General features: G+C 37.4%; 1 protein-coding gene across 3 annotated transcripts in view; it reads left to right on the forward strand.

Moving 5' to 3' along the window:
• Window positions 1-16,900: 16,900 nt before the first annotated feature.
• man1a2 (mannosidase, alpha, class 1A, member 2) overlaps window positions 16,901-26,212 on the forward strand; it is a 105,479-nt gene continuing 96,167 nt past the window's right edge. For all 3 annotated transcript variants that reach the window (XM_069888381.1, XM_069888382.1, XM_069888383.1), the window contains exon 1: window positions 16,901-17,155. In XM_069888381.1, the coding sequence (XP_069744482.1) occupies window positions 16,925-17,155 (231 nt within the window). In that variant the 5' untranslated portion in view covers window positions 16,901-16,924. The remainder of the gene's footprint in view (window positions 17,156-26,212) is intronic.

Here is a 26,212-nt window from a genome sequence, read left to right on the forward strand (position 1 = left end):
TGGTTTTTCCTCCTTTGCCTTTTGTCAGTGAGGTGGGCTCTGCGGTCTTCCAAGGAGGTTGCTGCCCGCCGAACTGTGAGGCGCCAAGATGCACGGTTGGAGGCGAGATCATCCCACTGGCAGTGGTCAATGTGGCAGGCACCAAGAGATTTCTTTAGGCAGTCCTTGTACTCTTCTTTGGTGCACCTGTCTCGGTGGCCAATGGAGAGTTCGCCATATAACACAATCTTGGGAAGGCGATGGTCCTCTATTCTGGAGACATGACCTACCCAGCGCAGTTGGATCTTCAGCAGCGTGGATTCAATGCTGTTGGCCTCTGCCATCTCGAGTACTTCGATATTGGTGATGAAGTCGCTCCAATGAATGTTGAGAATGGAGCGGAGACAATGCCTATCTCGACTGCACCATTTCATCGGATGCAAGGATCGACAACGAGATAGACAACAGACTCGCCAAGGCAAATAGCGCCTTTAGAAGACTACACAAAAGAGTCTGGAAAAACAACCAACTGAAAAACCTCACAAAGATTAGCGTATATGGTGCAATGTATTTGAACATAAAAGAAGTATTTCAACATTGTGTAGAAATGTGTAATTTGGTATTGTTTTAAAGTTCATGTTCAATAGGTGGAGCAGCAAAAAATGAAGATGTGTTTATTTATTTCGACATTGAGCACTTTAACAGGCCGATTTGGCCCAACGAGTCCGTGCCTCCCAATTTACACCCCATTAACGACACCACAGTACTTTTCTGAAGGTTTGGAGGAAACCATGTTGAAAACTCGCACTGTGACCATGCTGATGCACGGCTGGATGGTTATTTATTTTCCTGTAACTGTCATAGAATTGTACAGATTCAGATAGCATTTTAAATTATTTGCGGAGCACTTGGCTGTTTTCCTCATCTGGAAGTCCTGTGGTCAGCCTTTTCAGTTACCCTTCCCAAACTTACCCGTCTCTTCCACCATTGTCAGTGAAGCCAAGAGTGGACAAGAACATTTGGTATTTTGCCAGCTTCCTGTACAACCCACTGCATGAAAGTGTCAGGTAAGATGCCCTTTCTCTTCTGATCCATCCCCTGATAGGAGATGGGGGAAGGTTTCTTTCACTTCCTCCACCTCATCTGCCATTCATCCACACATACCTTCCCTCCAATGTCCTGGATTTCCCACCCCCACTGTAGTCCATCAGCCCTATTTGGTTCCACTTTTTGCCTTCCTTATCGGATTCAGCTTGTTGTCTCCACATCACCTTGCAACCTCTGCTCCTGTACCTCCCTTCCCCAACTTGGATCTACTAATCAACCCCTCTAAGAGATCCACCTGTTGTTTGCTCATGATCATTCCAACCCTCACCCTAACTTCTTTCCATGGTTGTCTCCCCGCTACTCTTTCAGTTCAGCTGAAGGGTCTCAAGCCGAAACATCATCTATCCAGGTCCCTCCGCAGATGATGCCTGAGATCCCCTCACAGTTTGCTCTTTCATCATAGAACAGGCTCCTTGGCCCAATTCAGCCCCGTTGACCAAGTTGGCTAATCCTGCATTGGTTCTATATCCTTCTAAAGCCCTCCTATCCTTAAGTTTGAGCAGATATCATTTAAATGTGGTGATTGTGTCAGCTTCTGCAGTTTCCATTGCCAGCTGTTCGATACAGACTGCCCAATGAGTCAACAAGTTGCCCCTAAGGCCCCTCTTAAATCTGTTCCCTCGTTCTGGAATCTACCCAGGGGAAAAAAAACGGATCCAGATTTCAACAATGCAGTCTCTTTGTACTTGCAGCTTTTTATGACTTGGGAAAGATTGGTCTCCATTGTTACCTGGTCACTGGCACTTTTTCTGCAAAGAAGCCTTTCCTTCAGCTGATCAGTTTCATGGATGCAACTATAAAATGAGGGATTCAGGATATCAATTTGGAGATTAATTCTTAATTTTTCTGGAGGTGCCATTAATGATGGACTTTAATTAATTTTGCAGTTAATACATTTCACAGTATTTGATGTTTGGCAAATGTAACTTTAAGAATGGATTAATTGCATTCTGATTTTAAAATGTAGACATCCCCAGCATGACAGATGTTTGGGTTAATGAAAGTTATCTTCACAGAATTCACAAATCCATAACCAGAAAAATTGATGTATGCAATAAAATTCATTCCCTTGGAATTTATGTGTGGTGGGGGGGGGGGGGGCGGGTGCTGTCGAATACAAATAAATAAACATTTTTCAATTCTCATTTCGTAACACATGCATAGATGATGTGGCGTCACATTATGGAAAAACGTGATGGGACTGTTTTCTCGGAACCCAACCTGCTGTAATGTCAGGGTCACATGTACAATTATTGGGTTAATATGCTTTGTGAACTCTTGTCCTAAGAGCCATTCTTTTATATTTATTTGAAGATGTTAGAGTTGAGTCTGGCTGTTTGGTTCTCTCTGCCATGAGTTCATTTTATAATTTTGTAATTGAGTTAATTTATTTAGAGAATACAGTTTATGAAAAAATTCTGTAGTTACTTTTTGTTGTGCTCCCACATTTTTTCTTGGATTTGTTTCAAGGCATTGCTACCTTTCCTAGGCCTTTTCCAGATATGAGCTCATGAATATATATTTTAAATAATTCATGATTTGTTTTGGGGAAAAAAAATACTTTTTGAAACATTTGATTTTGTTCCCTCTTGATCCACTGCAAATGAATCTCATGAATTTTCTGTGCCTGTTTTGTGCTTGGGATTTGTTTGAATCCATGGGATAATATTTTGAGAAAATGGTTAAGTGAGGCCTTTCAGTGCTGTCTTTTTGTTCCCTGGTGCCTTAGTCCTTTCCTAAACCATAGAGGGAGTAGAGTGGAATATGAAACAATCTTCTTCCCTAATCCATAATCATTTTCATTAGTGTAGGAGCATTGTTTCCAGCTCAATTATAACTATATGCACACACCCTTTTTTTGTCTCATTTAAAAAAAGTGAATCAGTCCTATTAATACTTGCTTTAATTCTCCATAATTTTAGGAGACGTAAAATAATCTTCCCAAAGCAGAGCATTTACCTCGTTGAGCTGATGTTAATGCTACAATTTGAACCATCTATGTCGATCTCAGTTTTAATTGCATTTTAATTTTGCTTCCTTAATGTAAATTTTAGTAACCTGCTTAATGTCTGCATCACTCACTATTTTCAGTGACGCATTTCTTAATCTATACTATCAATATACCTGTTGATTCTTGCACTGTCTGAACATTCCTTCTAATTTGCGTGTCGGAAGCTTTCCTGAAAAACTCTCAATCTAGAAAACATTTGTTTGATATAATTTTTTGTTTGCGTGTGGAAAAAAGACACTTTCATTTCTACCTTGCATCTTTAACAAAGTAAAACCCCTGGTATCAAAATGTAAGAAACTGGTAGCTTTAAGCAGCTGGCAAAAAAAATCAAGGAAAATAAATAGGTAAAAAATACGCAAGGTTAAAATGGGCATGCCTCATCGTTAGTTTGCCACTCCACGCAATCATGCAATCTTATGCAACTGAAAAATACACTTATCTGCCATCTACCAATCCCCATAGATGTTGGATCTAGGGGTTTACTGTATTTATATAAACTTTCATAGCAGGTATCCCAAAAATATTTTAGTTACAGGTACCTGGCTTTAGAGATTTATTTTTATAGAGAACTACAATAAAACTTTTTCATTTTAAACAATAAAATTAAAATTGGTTAATATAGTTTAATGAAATTGGTTAATATAGTTTAATGATGGTTGTTAAATGTGGGCCTAAACACCCAGGAAATGGCTGCATTAGAACAGTTGGCAATTTTCCAGCTTTTTTAAAAATGTGGTTTAAACTTGAGAATTTGATAATTTCACATTTCATTGATATGGTGCTGGAGTTCACTCAGCCTGTGTGCGTAACTTTTGTATTTTCCCTTGAACATTCTAGTTTCTAATTGAAAAGCAATAGTTCGACCCACGAGTTGAGTAAAAGCCCAATGATTCACACTCTACATCCAGGGAATTCCATTGTGGATTTTGTTACAAATCAATGACCCTCTTAATTATTTTTGGGACGAAACTGACTGTTAACACTAACACAGGTACACCAATGGAAAATTCAACAGAAAATGGTAAATTCAAAATAATAGTTTTTATTAAACTATTAATAACAACAATTTCTTATCTCTAAACTTGATTCTAAATGTAACACCACTATGCAAATGTGGGTGTAATTAAAAGTCCCACTCTGAAATGTCAATTTTTAAAACTTCAGCATCATTTTAGTTTTGCTTGAAGGCCTTAAATTCTCAGTTCAGAAATAATTACAAAGTGCTTCTAACCATCATATCTTCCTCTTTACTCACAATTCTGCCCTCTTTTCCATGAGTCAGGGAATGTGGTTATTTGCTTTCATTTTTTTTTAAATTAAAAAAAAAATTCCCAAACCCACCCTTTCAGCCAACTCCCTTAAGGGGAGCCAAAGGTATAAATGATATATATAATTTTAAAAAATTATAAATGTTGAAAACAATTCAAAGTATATCTAAATACTTTCAAATACGGATACCATTTGCTAACAAAAAGAATAATTATCATGTAAATTATAAGTAATTTTTTCCATAACAATACAAGCTTTCAATTCATTATGCCAACGTAGCATATTAATCTCTGTATTATCTTTCCAAGTACTCGTAACACATTTACGCGCTACTGATAACACCAAACTTACAAAAGCAATTTGAATTTTATCTAAACTTAATCCCCTCAATGAAATCAAATTACCCAACAAAAAGATCGTTGGATCTAATGGTAATATAAAGTTATACAATTTTTCCAAAACTAATTCCTTGCCAAAATGGTTGAACTTCAACTGAAGTCGAAATAGCATGTAGAAAAGTTCCAATACATGAATCACATCTAAAACATAATTCTGAATTACTAAACCCATATTTTTTCAGTTTCTCTGGAATTAAATATAGTTGATGTAAAAAAAAAAAAATTTATAATTAACCATTCCATAATCTTACATTTGTCAATTTGATTACATTGTCCTGACACATATCTGGCCAATCGTCTTCAGGAAATATAAACACTAAATCACTCTCCCATTTAAGTTTAGATTTTTCCCAGTCCAGTTTATCCATATTATCTTGTAACAAATTATACGTAACCGAAATATAACTTCTTTGGTACAGAGGAAATCATATTCAAATCTTGACAAAGTGGGTAAATTCATCTCTCTACCATAATTATCCTTTACCAAAGCTCTAAGTTGGTAATACACAAACAAAGAATTTACAGATATATCAAATCTTTCTCTCAATTGATTAAAGGAGAGAAATTATCCCTCTTCAAAACAATCCTGTATTGTCTTTATACCCTTAAAATCCTAACTCTTTAAATAATTATTAAACTGAAAAAGGAATAAGCTGATTATTATACAATGGAGTTAAAATTGATAATTTATCTTTTGATCCCAAAACCCTATTTATTTTAAATCCAGATCTTTAACAAATGTTTCAATACTGGCATATTATATTCCTGTAGCAAAATCAAATTCCAATGAAATATAAATTCATTTACCTTAACCTCTGAAATACATGCCATTTCCACCTGAGCCAAGCTAGGAGGATAATCTAAATCCATCAACTTGCTAATGAACTTCAACTGGGCCACTTCATAATAATTTTGAAAATGTGGTAACTGAAGTCCACCTAACGCATATTGCCATGTAAGTTTATACAATGCCACTCAAGCTTATTTACCTTTCCATAAAAACACCCGCACTACCTTATTTAAATCCTGAAAAAAACCTTTTCAAAGTAAACAAGGAATTCACTGAAATAAATATTGAATTCGAGGAAAAATATTCATTTTAATACAATTGACCCTTATAATCAAAGTTAATGGAAGATCTTTACACTTAATCAAATCTGCTTTAATCCATTTTAATATAGGCACATAGTTTAACTGATATAATGACTGATAATTAACATCTACAAACACACCTAAATATTTAATTTTATTTGTCCACTTTAATTTTGTAATAATTTTAAATTCTAATAATCTCCTATCCCAACTGGTAAAATTTTGCTTTCATGATAATTTATATCCTGATAATTCTCCAAATTTTGACAAACACTTTTGTAACTGCTTCAATGACTGTTCTGGTTCTGTCAAATATATCTATACATCATCTGCAAATAAATTAATCTTGTATTCTTTATTCATAGCCTTCATCCCTCTAATTTCATAATTTTGCCTAATAGTCTGAGCTAATGGTTCAATAGCCAATGCAAATAAGGCAGGTGACAATGGGCAGCCCTGCTGAGTTGAACGAGTCAACCTAAATGGTAAAGAAATCTGACCATTTGTCACCACCATAGGAATCTGGTTCGTATATAAAGCTTTAACCCAACCAATTAAAAAAAAAGGGCCAAATTTAAACTTTTCTAACACCTAAAATAAAAAATCCCACTCAACCCTATCAAAAGCCTTTTCTGCACCTAGTGCTGCTTTCAGTATGCATTGACCAAAGTAATTAGTCGAAGAATATAATCAGATGCATTTCTATTCTTAATAAAACCTGTTTGATCAGTATGTATCAACTTGGGTAAGTACGTATCAAGTCTATTAGCTAGTACCTTGGCTATAATTTTATAATCTACATTTAATAAAGAAATAAGTCCATATGAAGACGCTTTTAATGGATCTCTATCTTTTTTTGGAATAACAGTTATTAAAGCACTTGAACAAGATTCCGGCAACTTCTGTTCTTCAGTAACTTGTTTTAACACATCTCCAAATACACTAGATAAATCATCATAAAAATTTTTTATTAAGTTCCACAGGAAATCCATCGTCCTCTGGGGACTTTCCATTTGGCATTTCCTGTATAGCTTCCTTAATTTCAAAATCTGTAAACGGAGATTCCAATTCCTGGATATCTTTCTCATCTAATACCGGTAACCTCAATTTAGATAAATAAGATTCAATAGAACCATTATCCCGCTTCCCCTCAGAAGTATATAATTTTTGATAAAATGAATAAACTGGTCATTAATTTCTTGAGGCTTATAGGTAATTATTAAATTCTTTTTAATGGCATTAATAGTCCGAGATGCCTGTTCAGCTTTCAATTGCCAAGCAAGTACCTTATGAACTCATTCTCCCAACTCATAATAATGTTGTTTAGTTCAATTAATTAAGCACTCAAACTGATAAGTTCGTAAAGTATTATAACGTAATTTCAGTTTCGCTAATGTGGCTTTTTTGTCTTCAGTCACATCCTTCTGAAAGTTTTTCCCTAACTCATCAATCTGATTTTCCAACATTAAACTTTCTGCCATAAATTGTTTCTTAACTTTCGTAGAATAACCAATAACCAGTCCCCTCAAATAAGCTTTTAATGTGTCCCATACTACAAAATGACTATCCACAGAATTAATTTTCTCAGTCAAAAATAAAGATATGCTCTTTAACAAATTAACAAAATAACAAACTTTTTTTCAATAACATTGCATTAAACCTCCATCTATACGACGAATGTACCACTTCTTAACTTACACAAGAAAAAAATAATAATGAATGGTCAGATAGAATGCTTGCAATACTCTACCCTGTAGGTGTGCTGATACAAAAAAAATTCAATCCTAGAAAATGAATCATGTCATGATGTAGTAAATTCTACCAGATTTAAATCCTTCATCAACGCTTTGATCTGTATTGGTGTCTTTGATTTCCTTATACTCTTCAGGTTTCTATCCAATAAAGGTTCCAAAACACAATTAAAATCTCCCCCATCTAAAATATTTTCATTAACTTGAGTTAATAATAAAAAAGCTTCTGAAATAAACTGCTCATCATCTACATTAGGTGCATATAATGATAAGCAAAGTCGAGGATTCAGCGAAGATTTTACAATTCACCTGTAAAACTCGACCCACATTTCCCTCTGAAAATTCCAATTCAAATGATAAATTTTTATGAATCAAAATCGCCACCCCTCTTGCCTTAGAATTAAAAGAAGATAAAAACACATGTCCAGCCCAATCTCTTCAATTTCAAATGTTCCTTTTCGGACAAATGTGTTTCTTGTAAAAAGGCAATATCAATTTTCATTTTTTTAATAAGCCAATACCCTCTTTCACTTAATTGGATTATTTAACATTAAATGTTGCAAAATTCGAAGTAGACATTTTTACTAACTACTAATATATTTACACTCTATAAAATAATGCTCCCCTTTATAATTCTTCAAAAACACCAAAAAAAACACAAAACCCACCCCTCAATAAACAAAAAAAAACCCCCAAAAATAAAAACCACCCAAAAGGTAGGAACACCCTAAAAATCTTGGTGTGGAAAAGCCACTAGTGGTAGATGACAAAGTTTTCAGTGTCATCCACCTCCCCCAGCCAGATACATATTCATTATGTAATTAAAAACAATCAAATATATTCAACCCACTGATTCCAAACCCAATGATTGTTCCGGATCTTCAATGTCAAGAAGACTTTGTGTCAGCTCTTCTTTCTTCCCATTCTTTCCAAACCCATTCCCATTTACCCTCCTCTTAGGAGACAATGGAAAAGACTGCCCATTTATTCGCAATTCTGGCAATGAATTAGCAAAAACCAAGGCATCGTGATCGTTCTAAAAAAAAATTGAAGTTGAAAGTTTCCATAAAAACCTTCAAAATTGCAGGATAACGAAAAGCAAACTTATAGCCCTCTCACCATAAGACATCTTTAGCCGAATTAAATTTCTGTCGTCTTCTAATAACCTCTTGACTCAAATCAGCATAAAAAAACACTCATTGTTTTGAATCATCAACGGGGATTGATTCTGCCGCGCTTTCTGTACCGTCATTTGTAAAATAATTTCTCTATCTTGATACTTCAAACAACGAATCAGGACCACCCTTGGTATTTGTCCTGGAAGTGCTTTTTTTTCCTCAATGCTCTATGGGCCCAATCCAGATCCAAACCTTCAGGAAAAAACTCTTTACCCTCTACCTCTGGCATCCAATGTTTAAAAAATTTTATTGGGTCAGAACCTTCAAAGTCCTCTGGAAGACCAACTATTTTGACATTATTTCTCTGGCTTTGATTTTCCAAAGAATCAATCTTCTTCAATAAATCCCTTCTTTGAATCCCCCAATCTACAAAAGAACCTTCCACTTTTTCCATTTTTTCTTTATTGCTTTCCACTTGATTTTGACATTAAGAAAAAGCTGTTTCAATTTTTTTAAATTATCTTGTACAATATCAACATTTTATACATCTGATAATTTCACTCTTAACTACAGTCATTTCTTGTTTAATAGTTTACATTTCTTCACACAAAATATTCATTTTTATTTTAACATCAATAAATCCTTGGGTTGGCTATTGCGCCCCCCCCCCCCCCCCCCCATAAATGATGTGGGCTTGTCCCTCCAGCACTATAAAAGTTTATTCTTATTTAAAAAAAATCCTTGGGTTATTTGAGTTGACATTTGTTTTGACATATTATCCATTTGAAAAGCAATCCCTTCCAAAACAGTGAACACTGAGTCCAATCCAGATTCCATAGCCACTTTTTGAGCTCTACCTTCTATAAGTACAGGCTCCTCCTCCTGGGCAAATTCAAATAAGTTAAGTTCCTCTTTACCTTCAGTCACGGGACTGGACACCCGGCCTCGTCGGAGCACCGGCACTCGGGCTCCCCAACAGCCCACACTTTTTCCAAAAGGTCCCAGACCCAGGATGCTCCGCGCATGCCAGGGGCGTCCTCCAATGCTACACTGCGCGTCCCTGGGCCACCCAGCAATGTTGCGGGCTCACGGGCCCCTTTGTCGGTCAGGCCGCCTGCACGCAAGGCTTCACATGCACACGGGTTGGCTACGACCAAACTCACTGAATTGCCGGCACCATCTTGCGACTGCAGGATCAGCACTGAAGTCAAACTTGAACGGGCAGGAATCCTCTGGGATTTGGAGACTCCCAATAATGACTCCGTGGATTCAGCTGTGCAGGTAGGCCTCAGATTGTCTATACTTTTATATGGTAATTTCTTCTGAAGTTGAGTTTTAGATTTCTTCACATTAGTAGCCATGATGAATCACTGTTATTCAAAAAACTATAAATACTATTTTTAATCACTTTTATACTTTTTAAAGTGGGGTATTTAAAAATCCAGCTGGGGAAAGGTGGAACATGCGTCTTTCTTCTACACCATCTTGCCACGCCCCCCTGGTTATTTGCTTTCATGGTGAATTAACAAACCCAGTCAAGGGTTAAATGAAGTGGCCATACAAAAATAGATCCAGTAAACTTCTGTCCTCTTTTCCAAAGAGACAATGAAAAGGTCTTCCTTATTTCAAAAGCCACTGATACTGTGTTCCCCCTTTCCATGAGTAACACACAACATCTATTCAGGTTACTGTAACTCAACGCTGTCTTTCATGAGGTTTCAACATCTGTGTTGCAGGGTTTTGATTTCTGTCAACTTCAAACTGAACTGATTGCTTTGTCCCTCATTTTGATAAAGTATTTCTCCAAATCATGTGACAGTCATTGGAATTTGTAACAGTTGCCAACCTCCATTTCTTGTAAACCATGTGACCTTCATACTTTTGTAGATAACAAGACTTTGAAAGATTACTTCACCTCTGTTTTAAAGGCTTAAGTATATCACTCACGTGGCCCTGAGTTTAATTTCTCTTGTTCAAGAGGCCTTAAATGATTCAGTTTAAAAACAGATGGCTTCCTTCAGTTTTTAATAAAGTGAACACTGCATTGACCTTGAATAATTAAAGAACCACTTAATCCATTAGCTCTGTCTTTCCAAGACATGTTGACTTTGTTTTCAATGAGAGTTCTTTTTCAATGGTTCTCTGTAAATGTGCTGTGTCCCTGTACCAGCCCACAGCTAACTTACCAAGAATACAGATACAATATTTTAACTCTAATTTACTGAGACTTTTTTATGAGAAATATAGTTTAACATTAAAGGTTAACACAAATGTGTTACAATTTTCTAAAGTAACCTTCTGTGATTGGTTTAAATTTTGCCTACCTGCATTTTTCTGGCTTGTTAAATGTATTGGAAAAATAATGTTGTTTATTAATTTTGTATTCAGTGCATAAAATCCAGAATTGTTGTTCTATTTTGTTATAGATACACAAGAAGTAGGACAGTGTAAAGCAGAGGTTGTGCAGTGTTGCAGAAAATCCATTGGCTGAGTTTGACCTTCCATGATGACTGAGTAGAGTGTGCACCTTCTCATTGAGATGGCATTTGATCTGAGAAACCCCATATCCTTCTTCATTCCATAGATGTGCTTTTATGTTGTAAATTATTCCAGATGTCGATGGTGGAAGAATCAGAGGTGCTACTGTGCATGTTAGAGAATAGGTTGCGAAGAAATGGTGAATAAGATTAATTGATTATTTCTGAGGGTTAGCATAATTTCAAGTTTAAAGTGGAACAGGGAAGTCTGAAGACACTGTAGTGAAAACAGAAATGCTGGAGGAACTCAGTAGGTCTCGCGGCGTCTGTAGAAGGTAAATATATATATCACCAACGTTTCAGGCCTGAGCCCTTCAAATGCAGACATTTCCGGTGTGTTCTGTAGGAGGATTGAAGCTGGATGTTAAATTTACCATTGTTCATTGACACTTTTTAAATGTTGTTGTTGTAAGGGGTGGTGGTGGTTGTGTTTGTAATCAAATCCAGATAACTTTTTTTATTTCCTTGCCCACCCTTATCGATTTCATTTTTCTCACGTCACTAGGCTGGTGCAACAACTCACCCATAACTTGATCCCACCACCAGACACATCTTTCCCTCTCTGCCTTCCGCAATGACTGCTTCCTCCGTGACTCCGCCTCCTCATCCATTCCCATTAATTGGCCTCTTGGTATCTCACCCTGAGATCACAGGAAGTGTTACACTTACACCGACACTATCATTCGGGGCCCCAAACAGACCTTCCAAGTAAAACAACATTTCACTTATGAATCTGCAGATGTCATCTTCTGCATCTGGTGCTCCTGTTGAGGCCTTCTCAACATCAGAGAGATTAGATGCAGATTGGGAGATCATTTCATTGAACACCTTTGCTCTGTCTGCTGCAATAGCAGGGATCTCCCAGAAGTATCCCACTCCCACATGCTTGTCCATGGTCTTGTGCACTGCCAAACCAGGGCCAACAGCAAAATGGAGGAGCAACGACTAATATACTGGGCACTCTCTAACCAGGTGGCATCAACATTGACTTCTCTGATTTCTGTTCAGCCCCTCCCTGTCTCCCTTTCTTCCACACAGCTCTGCTTCCTTTCCTTCAGCTCTTCACCCCATCCCTCTTCAGAGAGCTATCCCCTCCCCATCACCTCACAGATTTTTTTTCTCTTGTGTGTTTCCACCCATATCTACCTATGACCTCTTGCCTGTGACCCTCTGCTCTTTCCCTGCCTGTCATCCTCCCATTTTATTCAGGTTCCTTCCTCCTTTTTGCTCATGCGTTGGTGAAGAGCTCAATCCCAAAACATAGATTATATATCTTTAACTGTGCTACATTTACCAAAAAAAATCACTGAGCGACTTCTTCTTTCTTTGGCTTGGCTTCGCGGACGAAGATTTATGGAGGGGGTAAATGTCCACGTCAGCTGCAGGCTCGTTTGTGGCTGACAAGTCCGATGCGGGACAGGGAGACACGGTTGCAGGGGAAAATTGGTTGGTTGGGGTTCGGTGTTGGGTTTTTCCTCCTTTGCCTTTTGTCAGTGAGGTGGGCTCTGCGGTCTTCTTCAAAGGAGGTTGCTGCCCGCCAAACTGTGAGGCGCCAAGATGCACGGTTTGAGGCGATATCAGCCCACTGGCGGTGGTCAATGTGGCAGGCACCAAGAGATTTCTTTAGGCAGTCCTTGTACCTTTTCTTTGGTGCACCTCTGTCACGGTGGCCAGTGGAGAGCTCACCATATAACACGATCTTGGGAAGGCGATGGTCCTCCATTCTGGAGACGTGACCCACCCAGCGCAGCGACTAAACTGCGACTAAACTGCGATCACGATGTCTGCACACTATTTTGATTAAACTTAAGATCTTATATTTATTATCCTGCAGTCTATCGAGCAATTCTGGTTCTTGCAATATAGTGCACTGGAGCCAATATAAATATTTCATAATCTCTAAATGGACATTATTGCAGAATAATCGCAGTTGTGCACTTCCCATCCTTTCAACCACAGTTTCCTCCTGGCCGTGGCATCCTTGTGTAACATTTTTTAGTATATCTTGACCTGCTCATGCTGTTTGACAATTGATTCTTTTGTCTTCCTGTATTAAAAATCAAAATGCATTGCTCTTTTTAATTGCACTCTTATATTGCACTCATTAAATTTCGTCAAAATATGTTCTCTTGCTGCTAATCCAGAGTAGACATGTGAATCTATGTGCCACATCTTTAGTTTCTTAATGAATTTCTCTCGCTAGTAAAAATGTAGTATTAAACATGGAAATGAATTTATGAATGGTATTCATGAAGCTGAATAATGATCTTTGAGTCTATTCTTTTTAACCATTACATTTTTTTTGCCCAATTTTAGTTCCTCTTATAAAAGATGCAAAGGCATAATTTTTGATTGTGCCACAAATATTTGTTTTCAAATTATGAAGATCAAATAATCTGAATTATTTTTAAATTTGTCAAGTTACTTTACATTCTGGATTTTTTTTAAAATGAGCTGGATGTCACTATCAAGGCTTGCCTTAATTGTTAATTCCTAATTGTCACAAGCTTGAACTGCCCAAGTCTTTCTGCTGAGGACAGTACTGTTGGGCCAGACCTTATGGGATCTAGACTTTGTGATAATGAAGGAACTCTGATGTATTCTCAAGCTAGTATGGTAACTTAGAGGGAAATTGTAAGGTAATAATGTTTCCTGAAGGCCTTTTTAGTGGTAGAGGTCATGGATTTGGGATTACTGACAGAATAAGAATAAAATCTATATTGCTTTATTAGATGCAGAATGCCATATTGATGGGATTTTTACCAAGTAGATGCACTGTGAATAGGAAATAAATGCATCAACTTATCATTGACTTTATATTTTGTCCTAAAATTATCAAATTTTTTTTTAACAATCAAATGTAGTCTTGATCTTGCCTTGTCAGTACATAAGTTCAAGCAGCAAAATCTGAAGTTTCTGCCCTCCTGTTGCACATAAATACTGGGTGATGCTTGTTTGAGGAATACTAAGCAAATTTTGTGTTCCATTCAGTATAACTAAATCAGTGAACAGCTCTAAAACAGATTATTTATGTCATTTGCTGTTTGTGTGTTGAGGCTCCTTGCTGGTAGTGAAGTTACCAATATGAATAGATTTTTGGATGTTTTAATCCATAGACTGCTTTCCCCGTGCTCCTGTCATCTGTGGCCTAATTCTTTTATTTACCTTGCCAACTATGAAGGGAGAATCTTTTTAATTAATTGTTGACAAACAATTATCCATGTTTCCAATATTTTCATATCTATTGCAAGTCCTCGGAAAGGAAAATACTTCACAGCTCAAACCACCTCATTGTTTGCTGATGACATGACAGTGGTGGTGGGCCTTATCAGTAAGAATGAGGAGGCAGCAGATAGAGACACTAACGGACTGGTGTAGAGCAAACAACCTGTATCTGAATCTTTTTTAAAAAAGAGATGGTTGTCGACTTCAGGAGGCACCAAGGAGATCGCGCTCCCCTGACTATTGATGGCGCTACCATGGAGGTTGTCAAGAGTATCCAGTTCCTCAGTGTATACCTGGTGGAGAATCTCTCCCAGTCCTTAAACACCAGCTTCAGAGTCAAGAAAGCCCAGCAGCGCCTCTATTTCTTGCGAAGGCTGAGGAAAGTCAATCTCCCACCTTCCATCCTCACTACATTCTACAGAGGATGTATTGAGAGCATACTGTGCAGCTGTATCACCACCTGGTTTGGAAGCTGTACCATCTTGGACCACAAGACCCTGCGGAGGATAGTGAAGTCAGTGGAAAAAACCATTGGGGAACCTCTTCCTAGCATGAAGGACATCTACAACATTCGATGTGAAAGACTCCACGCATCCTACATGTAAACTGTTCTCCCTTCTGCCATATGGCAGGAGGTACTATAGCGTCGAGACATTACATCTAGAGTGGGGAAACAGCTTTTTTCCCCAAGCCATCAGGCTCTTGAACTCCCAGTACAGATGTGGATAGTGCACCATGGACTTTCAGTGTATACTTCTTCATACCTTAATATTTTAATTTGTTAACAGATTTTCTAACATACATCTATGTAAATATGCTCCATGGTCCTGGAGAAAGGCTCTTGTCCTACTGTGCGAGCATGGTATGAAGGATAAATAAAGTTGGCTTGACTTTTATAGTCTTTCTCATGTGATGCCAGGAGTTGTTCTGAACATATACGATTGAGACTTGAGTGCAATAAATATGCTTTATTTTTTTTTTTAAAATGGAGGTATTCTGGTATTATGAAGAGAATTTTGGCAGGATGAGAAATTCTGCAACCAATAAAATCCAAGTTAACTTGATTCAGTTGTTTAAACTATTTATCGATATTGGCTGAAATTACCCTTGCAGTCTTTATTCTCCTGGTTTTTTTTTGTTTGGTTATTTGTGGTCTCAAGCTCTATGTCAAGCCATCTTTTGAGAGGTATATTCAAATGTTAAAAAATTAGAAAAATATTGCAGCTTCTGGAAATCTGAAATAACAACAGATGCTAGAAACATTCAAAAGGTCAGGCAATATTTCTGGAATGAGAAAGAAAGTCAACATTTCAAATTAGACCTTTGCCAAAACTGAGAAAGAGAATAAACAAAGTTGCAGAGAAATTGAGCAAGGGCTGGATAGGACAAAGAATATGTGAGGTGAAGTTAGGATGAACTTTGAGATAAGTTGTAGATATCAATGGTTGAGTAATGGGGGTAGATAAAGGAAAAGATGGATCAAAATCAATGAGTGCCATGTACGAATGAGAAAATTCAGAGAAAGGAAAATGAAAAGGTACAAAATGTGAAGCTATAGTGCATGACTTAACAGAAGAGGGACAAAACTGAGTCAATACTACGTGCATGACCTGTTTTGATGTAGTGAAAGTGAATTAACCTGAAGTTGTAGAATTCAACATAGGCTTGAAGGTTTCTCATATGTTTTCCCATGCTAGTAGCCTTTCCTGACCAATCTCTATTGGCCTGAATTGATTGAGTTCTCTGGTGATTCCTTTAAAATTGATATTCTGATTTTTTTTTTCCCCAATCACTTGGTTTCGCTTGATCACCTCCTCAAGATCTTTTCATATTCTTGACTTCTCTGACTGTTGCCTCATGTATCCTTGCTCATTTCATACCAGTTATCAACTGACAGTTGCATAGATCATATGCTTCCAAATTTAAATCCTCTGCTTCTAATCTTACGTAAAGACCATGTTTTGAGAAATTGTTAATAATGCTTTGCCATCCCTCTTTATTGAAATATATTTTTAATATTATTGGAAGTTCACAAGAGAGCCCATGTAAATTTAATGTCTTGAGGATGTGTTTGTCTTAATGTTTTGGGAATTCTTTGTGAATATCTTGTGTATGAAGACCGACCTTTCATGAGGTCTTGCTTGTGGAATGTCTTTTTCAGTACAATGTGGAAACCTAGATGGCAGAAGGCTAAAAATATGAGAGAAAGTTTTGACTATTGCCAAACTGTCAATTATCCTAATAAACTCTTGAAAATATAAACTTTGATATTAATTTACTGTATTTTCTTAAATAATCAAATTAATATCAATCTTAGGCCGGTAATGTTTAGATTCTAAAATGGCATTTTAACTTAAATCACTGATATGGTGTGATCTTTTACTGAAAGATTTATCTTCATCCATTCCCCAGGGAGGAAGAGGAACAACTGCGAAAAATGATCAGGGCAGATCATGAGAGGGCTCTGGAAGAGGCGAAGGAAAAACTGAAAAAATCCAAAGATCAAATCCGGGCTGAGATTCAGACAGAGAAAAATCGAGTGGCACAGGATGTAAAGAAAAGAGAAGGCAAACAATTACCACAAGTACCTATTCCAAAATTAGTAGGAGTTAATAATGGAGACCCTGGTGATCCAGATACCCGAGAAAAACAAGAGAAGATTAAGGAGGTACATGAGATGCATGAAAAGCTGGTCTATTGTTTAAACTGGTAGCTTTTAGCAATTTTTCTCATGCCTGTTTCATTGCATATTTATTGAAGGTTATTGGGAGATAAACTGAGTAAAACTGCTTCACTATCTGCACCGACAGCACATTTTGTATTCCATGCATATGGTGTAAATTGTGAGTCGGTCATTAATCATTTCACCTTGAGTTGGAAGGTTGTCCATTTATAGACCACTTCAAACTTAATCCAGACAATAAAGATGGATGCAGAATATTTTAAGGAAGCTGCTTTTGAATGAAATGTGAAACCAAAGCTCATCTGTCGGACTGATGGATGCAAAAGATCCTATAATGCTATCTAAAGAGAAAATTTGCAATTTGCAGATTTCCTTGCTCTCCTCGTCAAAAATTGATTGGATCCAGAACTCTAAAATGGATAATTTGCGAGGAATTTAATGTACCAATCATCATTTGGAAGACTTTGCAGAAAGCAAAATCAAGTGAAAGCTTGGATTGAGAGAGGGAAAGGGACTATGAAAATATATGGTTTTAATTTGTTATATACGTCTCCATTGCCAATAAAGCACAGAAGGAAAACAAACAATGGAAGTCCTTTTCGTGACATTGAGGTGGATTGTCAATTACGTGTATTTGAGTCAGAAGGTATATTTGAACTAAAATGGATTTGTATTGGACATTTAGTTTTTAATCTAAGTTAACACTCTGTCTTTTATAGAAGACAACAGTAGTTTTTTGTACTTTTCTCTGCTTGCCTGAAGTTGTTGTCTGATTTGTACATAATAGCAAGGATTGCCGGGTACCCCATCCTTCCTATTACAGTAAATTCTGGTGCAATGTTCCCAGCCTTGAGTAGTTGTGTGCAGGTTGGCTGACGCTTTCAAAATACAAATCTTTCCAGACAGATGCTCACGACTTTGACTCATGCATCACTGTCCAATATTTCCCACTTGCTGTAAGCCATATGACATGGTCGTGGGAAAGCTTTGTTTTAAAGTCACAGACTAATTAAGAGTAAAAATGTTGCTTTGATATTTTGGATATTCACAAACACAATTTCTCACACCCCATTTTGGTTCAACAATAATCTTTGTAGCTTGTTGGGGTTAACATTTGTGTTGATTTAAATTTTGTATGATTGGGTTTTGGTGAAATTTTGCCTTGATTTAAAGTTGAATTTTAAACAATATATTAACAATGCTGCAAAATTATCAGACAACAGGTCGTCCCCAACTTCCGACCCTAATGGGGACCAAAGGATTGGTTGTAACTCTGGTTTGGTCATAAGTCAGGGAAAGGGGACTTCAGCCTGCAGAAGGGATTTCGGACTGCCACTGGGAGCGGGGACCACTGCATATAGAACTTTTAATATAAAATATGTACTTGTACAGTAGTTTTAATGAAGATTTTAAAAAATTTTGGTTATATGCGGGTGGACACAACTCGCATAGGTCTGAAGTCGAGGACCTCCTGTACATTCATCTAATGGACTATTTTGTATCATTTGTTGATATGCAATTTTTGGAAAGAGTATGGTGTCATTCACAATTTTAAATTTAACGACTCAACGTGGTAGAAGCTGATTCTGGTCATTGAAACCCATGCTACTCAATTAATCTATCAACCCTGCATATTTTTGGAGGGTGGGAGGAAACTGGAGCACCTAGAAAACCCATGGAGGTTCTGAGGAAAACCTGCAAGATCCTTGCAGACAGTGTTAGATTCAAACTCTGGTTGCTGCATTAAATGGTGCTAAGTTTAATTACTTAAAAAATGATTACATTGTGTTAGAAATTTGGTAAAAAGACAATGAACTGGTGCAGCTTTACAATGTTGTTGGGTGGGGATTTGGATGTTGTGCCAGCTTTATGGAATATGGGGAGGAACTTCAAGGTAGCGGTAATGAAATAAGTGCTGGAAATGCTCAGTACCATTTGTCTTCTCTGAACTTTTAGTGTTTTATCATTTTTCATTTTCAGCATCTGCATTATTTTATTGTAGTGGCATTTCCATGCAACTGCTCTCCTTGTACTGTGATAGAAGTCTCAAATTTTGGGGTTTCTGTCTGATAAGCATTACTCTATGATACAAGACATTTTGTGGATGGCGCACAGTTCATCTGCGGTGCCCTGGTGGAGGTGGAAGTGAAAGTTCAAATTTTAAGCTTCAAGTCTAACCCTAACCCTAGTCTGGCATCAACACTAATAATACAGATTTAGACTAAAAGAATATGGAGAAGTATCTGGTTATAAAATTAATGGGGGGAAAAAAGTGAAATTATGCCTTTACTAAAGGGGATTATGTAAACTGTAAGAAGGTCATTGATTTTAAATAGCCAGACGTGGGAATAAAATATTTCTGTACTCAAGAGGAAGCTGACTGAAAAAATATTTAATTCAATTATTTCAATTATTAAAAAGAATAAAAGATTTGGAAATGTGGAATACGTTACACAATTTACTCACCTAAAAAAATGTTTTTTTTCCTAGAATACTATCTTTTTCAATTTATTCCAATTCCAATTCCTCAAATATTTTTAAAATAAATATATATAAAGAACTGTTGTGTTGAGATTTGTTTAGGGTTCTAAAGGAAACGAGTCCAGACACAGGGAATGGATAACTAAAGGATTTATTATCCGAGAAACAAACAGGCAACACAGTGGCAGATCAGGAACAATGAACAGAACAAAGCAAAGTAATTCACAATTTACAAGCAGTTGGAGCCTAAACCCAGCAGCAGAAATGCAATCAGAAGCATTTCCAGGAGGGGGTGGGGAACGCAACTAGCTTCCGACCCTGGAATATGCCCGTAGGAAAAGGAGATTCCAACTATGGAAGGTACCTTACACGTTGGCTACCTACAGGGTTATACATGCTCTTGTACCCCTGATCATTGGGGGCAAGGCTACAATAGTGCTATCAGGTGGGTCTACAGCGATATCCTGATTAGCTTGAGGAGTTGCTAGTCCCTTACCTGCGACTACATGGCAAAGAGAAAGTAAAACTGAGGTACTGCAGTTTATAACCTGCCCTGCTCAACAGGGGCTGTGAGATAGGGGACGAGCCAGTGGGAATGCATGCTCTGGTTGGTCGGCTAACACCTGATTGGCAGGCTGGACGGTTCCTCGATGTTGATGGGCAGCCAGATTTGGCTTCAAACATAACAGAAAATGGTTACTGTCTATCAAGAATGTAGTAAAATAGGGGAGCCAAACACACAAGATTTTATTTATAAATGTAATTTAAGATTGTTAACAATGAATAGAGAAACTCCTATATTGAAGCATTTAGCTGAGCTTTTGAATTAGGATGATAAAGAAATTGGGGGAGGAGATTTATTGTCTGGAAAAACACCATTTATTTCAGAATAGATTGATTCTGTTTTCCATGGAAAATAGATTTTCAAAGATTTGGCAGTATCAGAGAATTAAGAAGAAAATCTGTTTTTGAAGCAGGAAAATGTATTTCTTTTAATAGAATGAAGAAGTACAAGATACCTGAAAATACTAGATTTTGTTATTATCATGTTATAATTTTTTGTGAAAATTATGGACGCGCCGTTATTACCAATAGAGATGGAATTATAGTCATTGTTATGTAATGGAAATATAAAGAAATTTTTCTCAGTTAATACAAAAGAAAGCCTGAAAAATAGGGCTTCATAATTCTTGACAAAGATGGGAAGTAGATTTGGAAAAAACAAATAGATGAACGAGATTGGATTAGGAAATGTAGAGAAAATATGAAAAGTACAATAAATGTCAGATATAGAATGATACTGTTACGAGCCCAGAGGACCCCAGAACCCAGCAGCAATAGATATTCACCAAGACAAGTGGTTACTTAAACAAAAGTTGGTTTTAATTATCTTTAAACATGAAAACAGAATCTCACTTTAACTTATCACCATTGATTTAACTAACCTAACTTAATCCCCTTCTAATTCTAAGCGCAATGAAAAGTTATTTTATTCACAGTCTAATCTCACTTATCATTCCTCCAAGTTCTCTGGTTGTAGGCAATTCTTATATTGTGCACAGAATTTAACATAAATAAAGTTCACCAGGCTGTGGTGCTTGAAGGGTAAATGGTTACCACTCAGGAAGGTTCTTGTTGGTTTTCAGAGAGAGATTTTGTTTTGATCCAGGACACCTATGACTGATTCCTTTTTAATCAGTCTTGCTGATGAAACTTGCCCCCTCAGGGTTCTCCACGTTGACCTCTTTCTTTCAGGTTGCCACAGAGTGCCTTTTTGTTTCTCTTGTTTCAAGTGACAGCCAGTCCTTTCCTCTTGCATGAACTACAATGGCTTTGACCAGGCTGAACTAAGCACTTACAACCCATCTTCCAAATGGGGTTTTCCACAAGCTTGCCAGCTTGTCCTGTTCCAGTCCCAGTTGCTGTTGCTGACTGTAATGCTGTAGAACTGATCTGTGTCTCTCTTTTCCTCTCTCTGAGAGAAAGCCTGTTTGACTCTCTGCTTGGAAAACCACATGACCCTCTTAGAACAGCAAGTTCCCCTCCACAAAATCTGCGGCTCCGACAAGCTCTTTCATCTGTTGCCTTTTTGTAAACAACAATCATTAGTCAAGTCTCTTGGGCTCTCTCCAAAGCTTTTGCAATGGCTGTAGGGCCGATATGTCTAGCATGAGCAGAACTCCAGTATTTTAAATAAGATCTATTTTTTTGTATGTTTGTATGTGACCTCCACTAAAATCCCTGCCCCAATTTATCTCCCAAAAACATATCTATATTCTGTCACAGTACAATATAATTGTATTCATCAGTTATATCCAACTCCATATAAATTTTTTTAAAAATTGGCACATTTGTGCATTCTACTTGCAGTATCCTAATGTTGAACCTTTTTGGTTAGAAATTAGTAAATTATTGGAACAAAGATTGGGGATTAAATTCTCATAGAATCCAATGTTATTTTTATTGAGTGATGTTAAGAATATTGAACCTAAGTTGAAATTGAATATGTGTCAAAAGAAGTTAGTTCAAATTGCTTTCATGGCAAGAAAATGTATTGCCATAACTTAAGTCTGACACTGATCTGGGGAAAGAAAGATGACATGGTGAAGTTCGGTGTTGTATACGACTTGAGAAAATTACTTACAATTTAATAGACAAATATATATTTTGGAAGATATGGAGCCCTTATTTACAAAATATGGGTGCTGATATTTAAATGAATCTCTGACATTCTCTTTCTCCTTTGGGTCTCAGAATAGTAAAAGAAACTTTAAAGTAATAGGCACCCTGTTGAGGGTCTCTTATCCCTTTCTTACTCTTTCTTTCTCTGTAGGGGGACTAGAGGGGGTGGTTATATAGAAAGGTTTTCTTTTTATATGGCACATGTATTTGTATTGATTTGAATTATCTTTCATTATGTGCTTTATTTATGTGGTTCTAAATTTATAAATAAAATTATATAAAAAAAAACACCAATAATACAATACAATGCCTTTATGGTCATTTAAGACCAGACTGTAAAACAGAAATATACGAAATAACCTTTCTCCAAACGCTAATGTTACCTACACATCATGAGATTACACAAAAACAACGTAGACAACACAAGACTGCTATTCCTACACCAGATAAAACAAAAGAAGACAAAACTACAAGACTGGAACACACCTATGCAGAGCTACATCTTGAATAAAACAAATCAAAAGAGAATCCCTTCAAAAAGTGTTCATGAATTTGCCTCCTGTGCTCCTGCAACCTCTGCAGCCATATAGCCTCCTGTTTGTTCCAATGGTGAACCCAAGATCCTAGTTCCATTCCTCTAAAATTAGAAAGCTGGTACAACCCAACTCCCTTCAAGGACCCTTGCATGTCATCAAAACCCTCATGAATCTTATGTGTCAATACCTGTTTATCATGCACTCAGCAGCCTTTTGTCAGTCCTTAGGCCACCAATCCCTTTGCTGGTGCACTGCTGTTGTCCTCTTCCCTGTAAGGTCCTCTCTCTTAACCAGGAGGTGTTCTGCTCTGGTGTCCTGCACTTCTCTGCTGATCACATGAAAATTGCGACCCTTGTGGTCTGCTGCCAAGGATGGGTTCTGCTGTCTTGGGCATGGACCTCCATGGGTTCACTGGTGTTTATATATTTAAAAAAAAACTGCCAGTCCCTTTCACTGACCATTTAAAATTTGTACAGGTCAGTTGCATAATGACTGGGCATTAGGACCCCACAGAGAAGCACTGTCACAACTGCCTGATTTCGCGGGTCTATGCAAGTGGAAGCGTTGCCATTATTGTAGCTGTAGCAGCACCATGGTAAACAGGATGCTATTCAAATAGGTTCATTGTTTTGGATGGTAATGAATTTCTTGAATATTGTTGGAACTATTCTCATTTAGCCAAATGTAGAGTTTTCCATTAATCTCTCGACTTGTTCTTTGTAGATAATGTGTAAGGGTAAAAGGTTCCATTATTATCACATAATACTACATATAGAATGTAACACAAATGAAATTCTTTAACTTTTGTTGACCGTAACGCAGACAGTTGTCACTTTGTCCAGCTTCCCTCACAGAAACCTACAGCACCTGGTGTTCCTAGGCGGTCTCCCCTCCAAGTATTGACCCAAGAGGGGAGTCACCTCTTCAGGAATCCTAACCTTTGACTTGTTTTTATGGGCAATATTTGTATGGTTTAATCGTCGTGTTTCTAGCTACATGTGAATCCCATAATGTTGATAGTGGGGTCTCGGATGCAGTAAAGCCATAGTATGTCAGTGGTAGGTTGTAAAACTTTCTTTTTGTTGAAGTTGTTACCTGAATGGTGAAAATATTGATCGTCAGCTCATGCCTGATGTTGTTGTGGACTTTCTACATGAAAACAGGATCTATTATATGCTTGAGAAATTGCCAAAAAAAATCAACCATTCTGGGCAATCCCTCTTGATACTGTCAGGGAGGTCATTGATGAAACTTCTGAAAGTTTCAGGTAGGACACTGCCCAGAGGAACACTTGCAGCAGTGTCCTGGAGTGGAGATGATTGACCACTATAATGGAATATTTGGGAGAAAAATTGATAAAATTAGAGTAGGTTATATACATACACACACTTTAAAACACATCTTATTTGAAATAGTGAAGAATTCATATTCAGTGAATTTACAGAAACTATGGAGAATGCTGTGCACATTTCACAAGTAGGTGCTAATTGAAACGATGTCATTAAAGCAACAAGTAGAAGACACTCTGGCTGTTAAAAGCTCTTTACAAGGGTTTTGACAAAGTGCTCAGAAAGGTCACTCCTAGGTTTTTGTTTATCTAAAGACAACAGCTTGACCAAGAAGACTAACTCCTATTGTTTGCTGGAGAAGGTCGGATTTTGCAAGTGAGAGAGTCACGTGGGCTTTCCGGCAGTCAGAGAGACAGAGACTGAACAGACAGCTGAAACAAGCAGGAGAAGCTTGTTGGAACTGAAACAGAAAACTCCAGAGTGGCGGATGGTTGGCACTGTTATCTGTCTGCTGTTTCTCTTGGAATAAGAGGACCAGAAAGGAACTCTGTGCTAGCCTGAAAGAAAGACATTATCATCTGGAGAACCCTGATGGGGCAAATTTCATCAGCATGACATTGAGGTGACTAATGGTGGTATCTCAGTCATGGAAATCCCAGAACAACAAATCTCTCTCGGCAAATCCTACGAGAACCTTCCTGAGCGGTAAGCATTTACCTTTCGAACACCAAAGCCTGGTGAACTTTATACATGTTTAATTCTGTGCACAGTATAAGAATTGCCTGCAACCAGAGAACTTGGAAGAATGAGAAGTGAGATTGAACTGTGAACCAAAGAACTTTTCTTACATTTACCCACACAACATACACGTGCGCTTAGAATTAGAAGGGGGTTAAGTCGGGTTAGTTAGTTAATAGAGATAAATTAAAGTTTGATTCTGTTTTCATGTTTGAAGATAATTTAAAAACAACTTTTGTTTAAGTAACTACTTGTCTTGGTGAATGTCTATTGCTGCTGGGTTTTGGGGTCCTTTGGGCTCCTAACACCACTAACACTACTCTTCCTTAAATGGAATGACTTATCATGTGTGGTGATTTTCTTTTCCCTTGATTTCCTTTGACTTCCATTTTAACAGATATTCTTGATTCCATAAATGCTAAAACACTGCCTCAATGCTTAACCTTGGCTCTGAAAATCAACTCTTTTATCCATATCTGGACCAAGACTACAAGGAGGTGTGGAACTGATACCTGAGAGCACTGAAATTATAACCATATAACCATTTATGGAGCGGAAACAGGCCATGTTGGCCTTTCGAGTCCGCTCTGGTTCACAGATTTTGTGCGCCCTCTTCAAACATACTTTTGAATAGTAGAGGAATTGAGGGTTGTGGGGAAAGACAGGCAAGTTTTAGCCACATTATTATTCTATTTTGTGTCCACAAAATTTGTTTTCACCACTCCTGGTTATTCTGTAATGCCAGGATTCTCAAGGAAGGTGAAAAGGCTATTTTCAGGTTGAGTTTAGTTCTTCTATCTAACTTGTGGTTTAGACTGTTCTTGTTTTGATTTATCCTGCAGATTTTGATCAGCACCAATTACCAAATTCAATAAATTAGGAACCATAACTTGTGTATAGTTTTGTGAATACTATGCAGAGATGCTTGTTTTGCAAATACATGGTGGAGATGTGGTTTCTGTGGAGTCAATGAAGCTGGCAATATTGTTCTAGTACAATAAATGTGATAACAAATTATGGGCATCCACAGTATTCCCACACTTTGTTTCTGAAGTGGCTGAATTATTCTAACTTCAGTTTTAATAATGGAGAGGATATTAACATCTGAACTTTAAAGAAACTTTACATCAAGTTATTAATGCTTGGCTGTTAGATTTGCTTTATCATCATACATGCTGCACTTTGCATACAATTTCCCAAGTGATAACAAGTAGTCGTGGCTGAAGTTTAGCCTTTCCTGGCGAGGTTAGGCAGACTTTGACACCACCTCCCCCCCCTCCCCCCCCCCCCCCAGGCCACTGGTCGGCCTGCTGCCG

The sequence above is a fragment of the Narcine bancroftii genome, chromosome 7 (genome assembly GCF_036971445.1).
Source record: "Narcine bancroftii isolate sNarBan1 chromosome 7, sNarBan1.hap1, whole genome shotgun sequence".
Lineage (NCBI taxonomy): Eukaryota > Metazoa > Chordata > Chondrichthyes > Torpediniformes > Narcinidae > Narcine > Narcine bancroftii.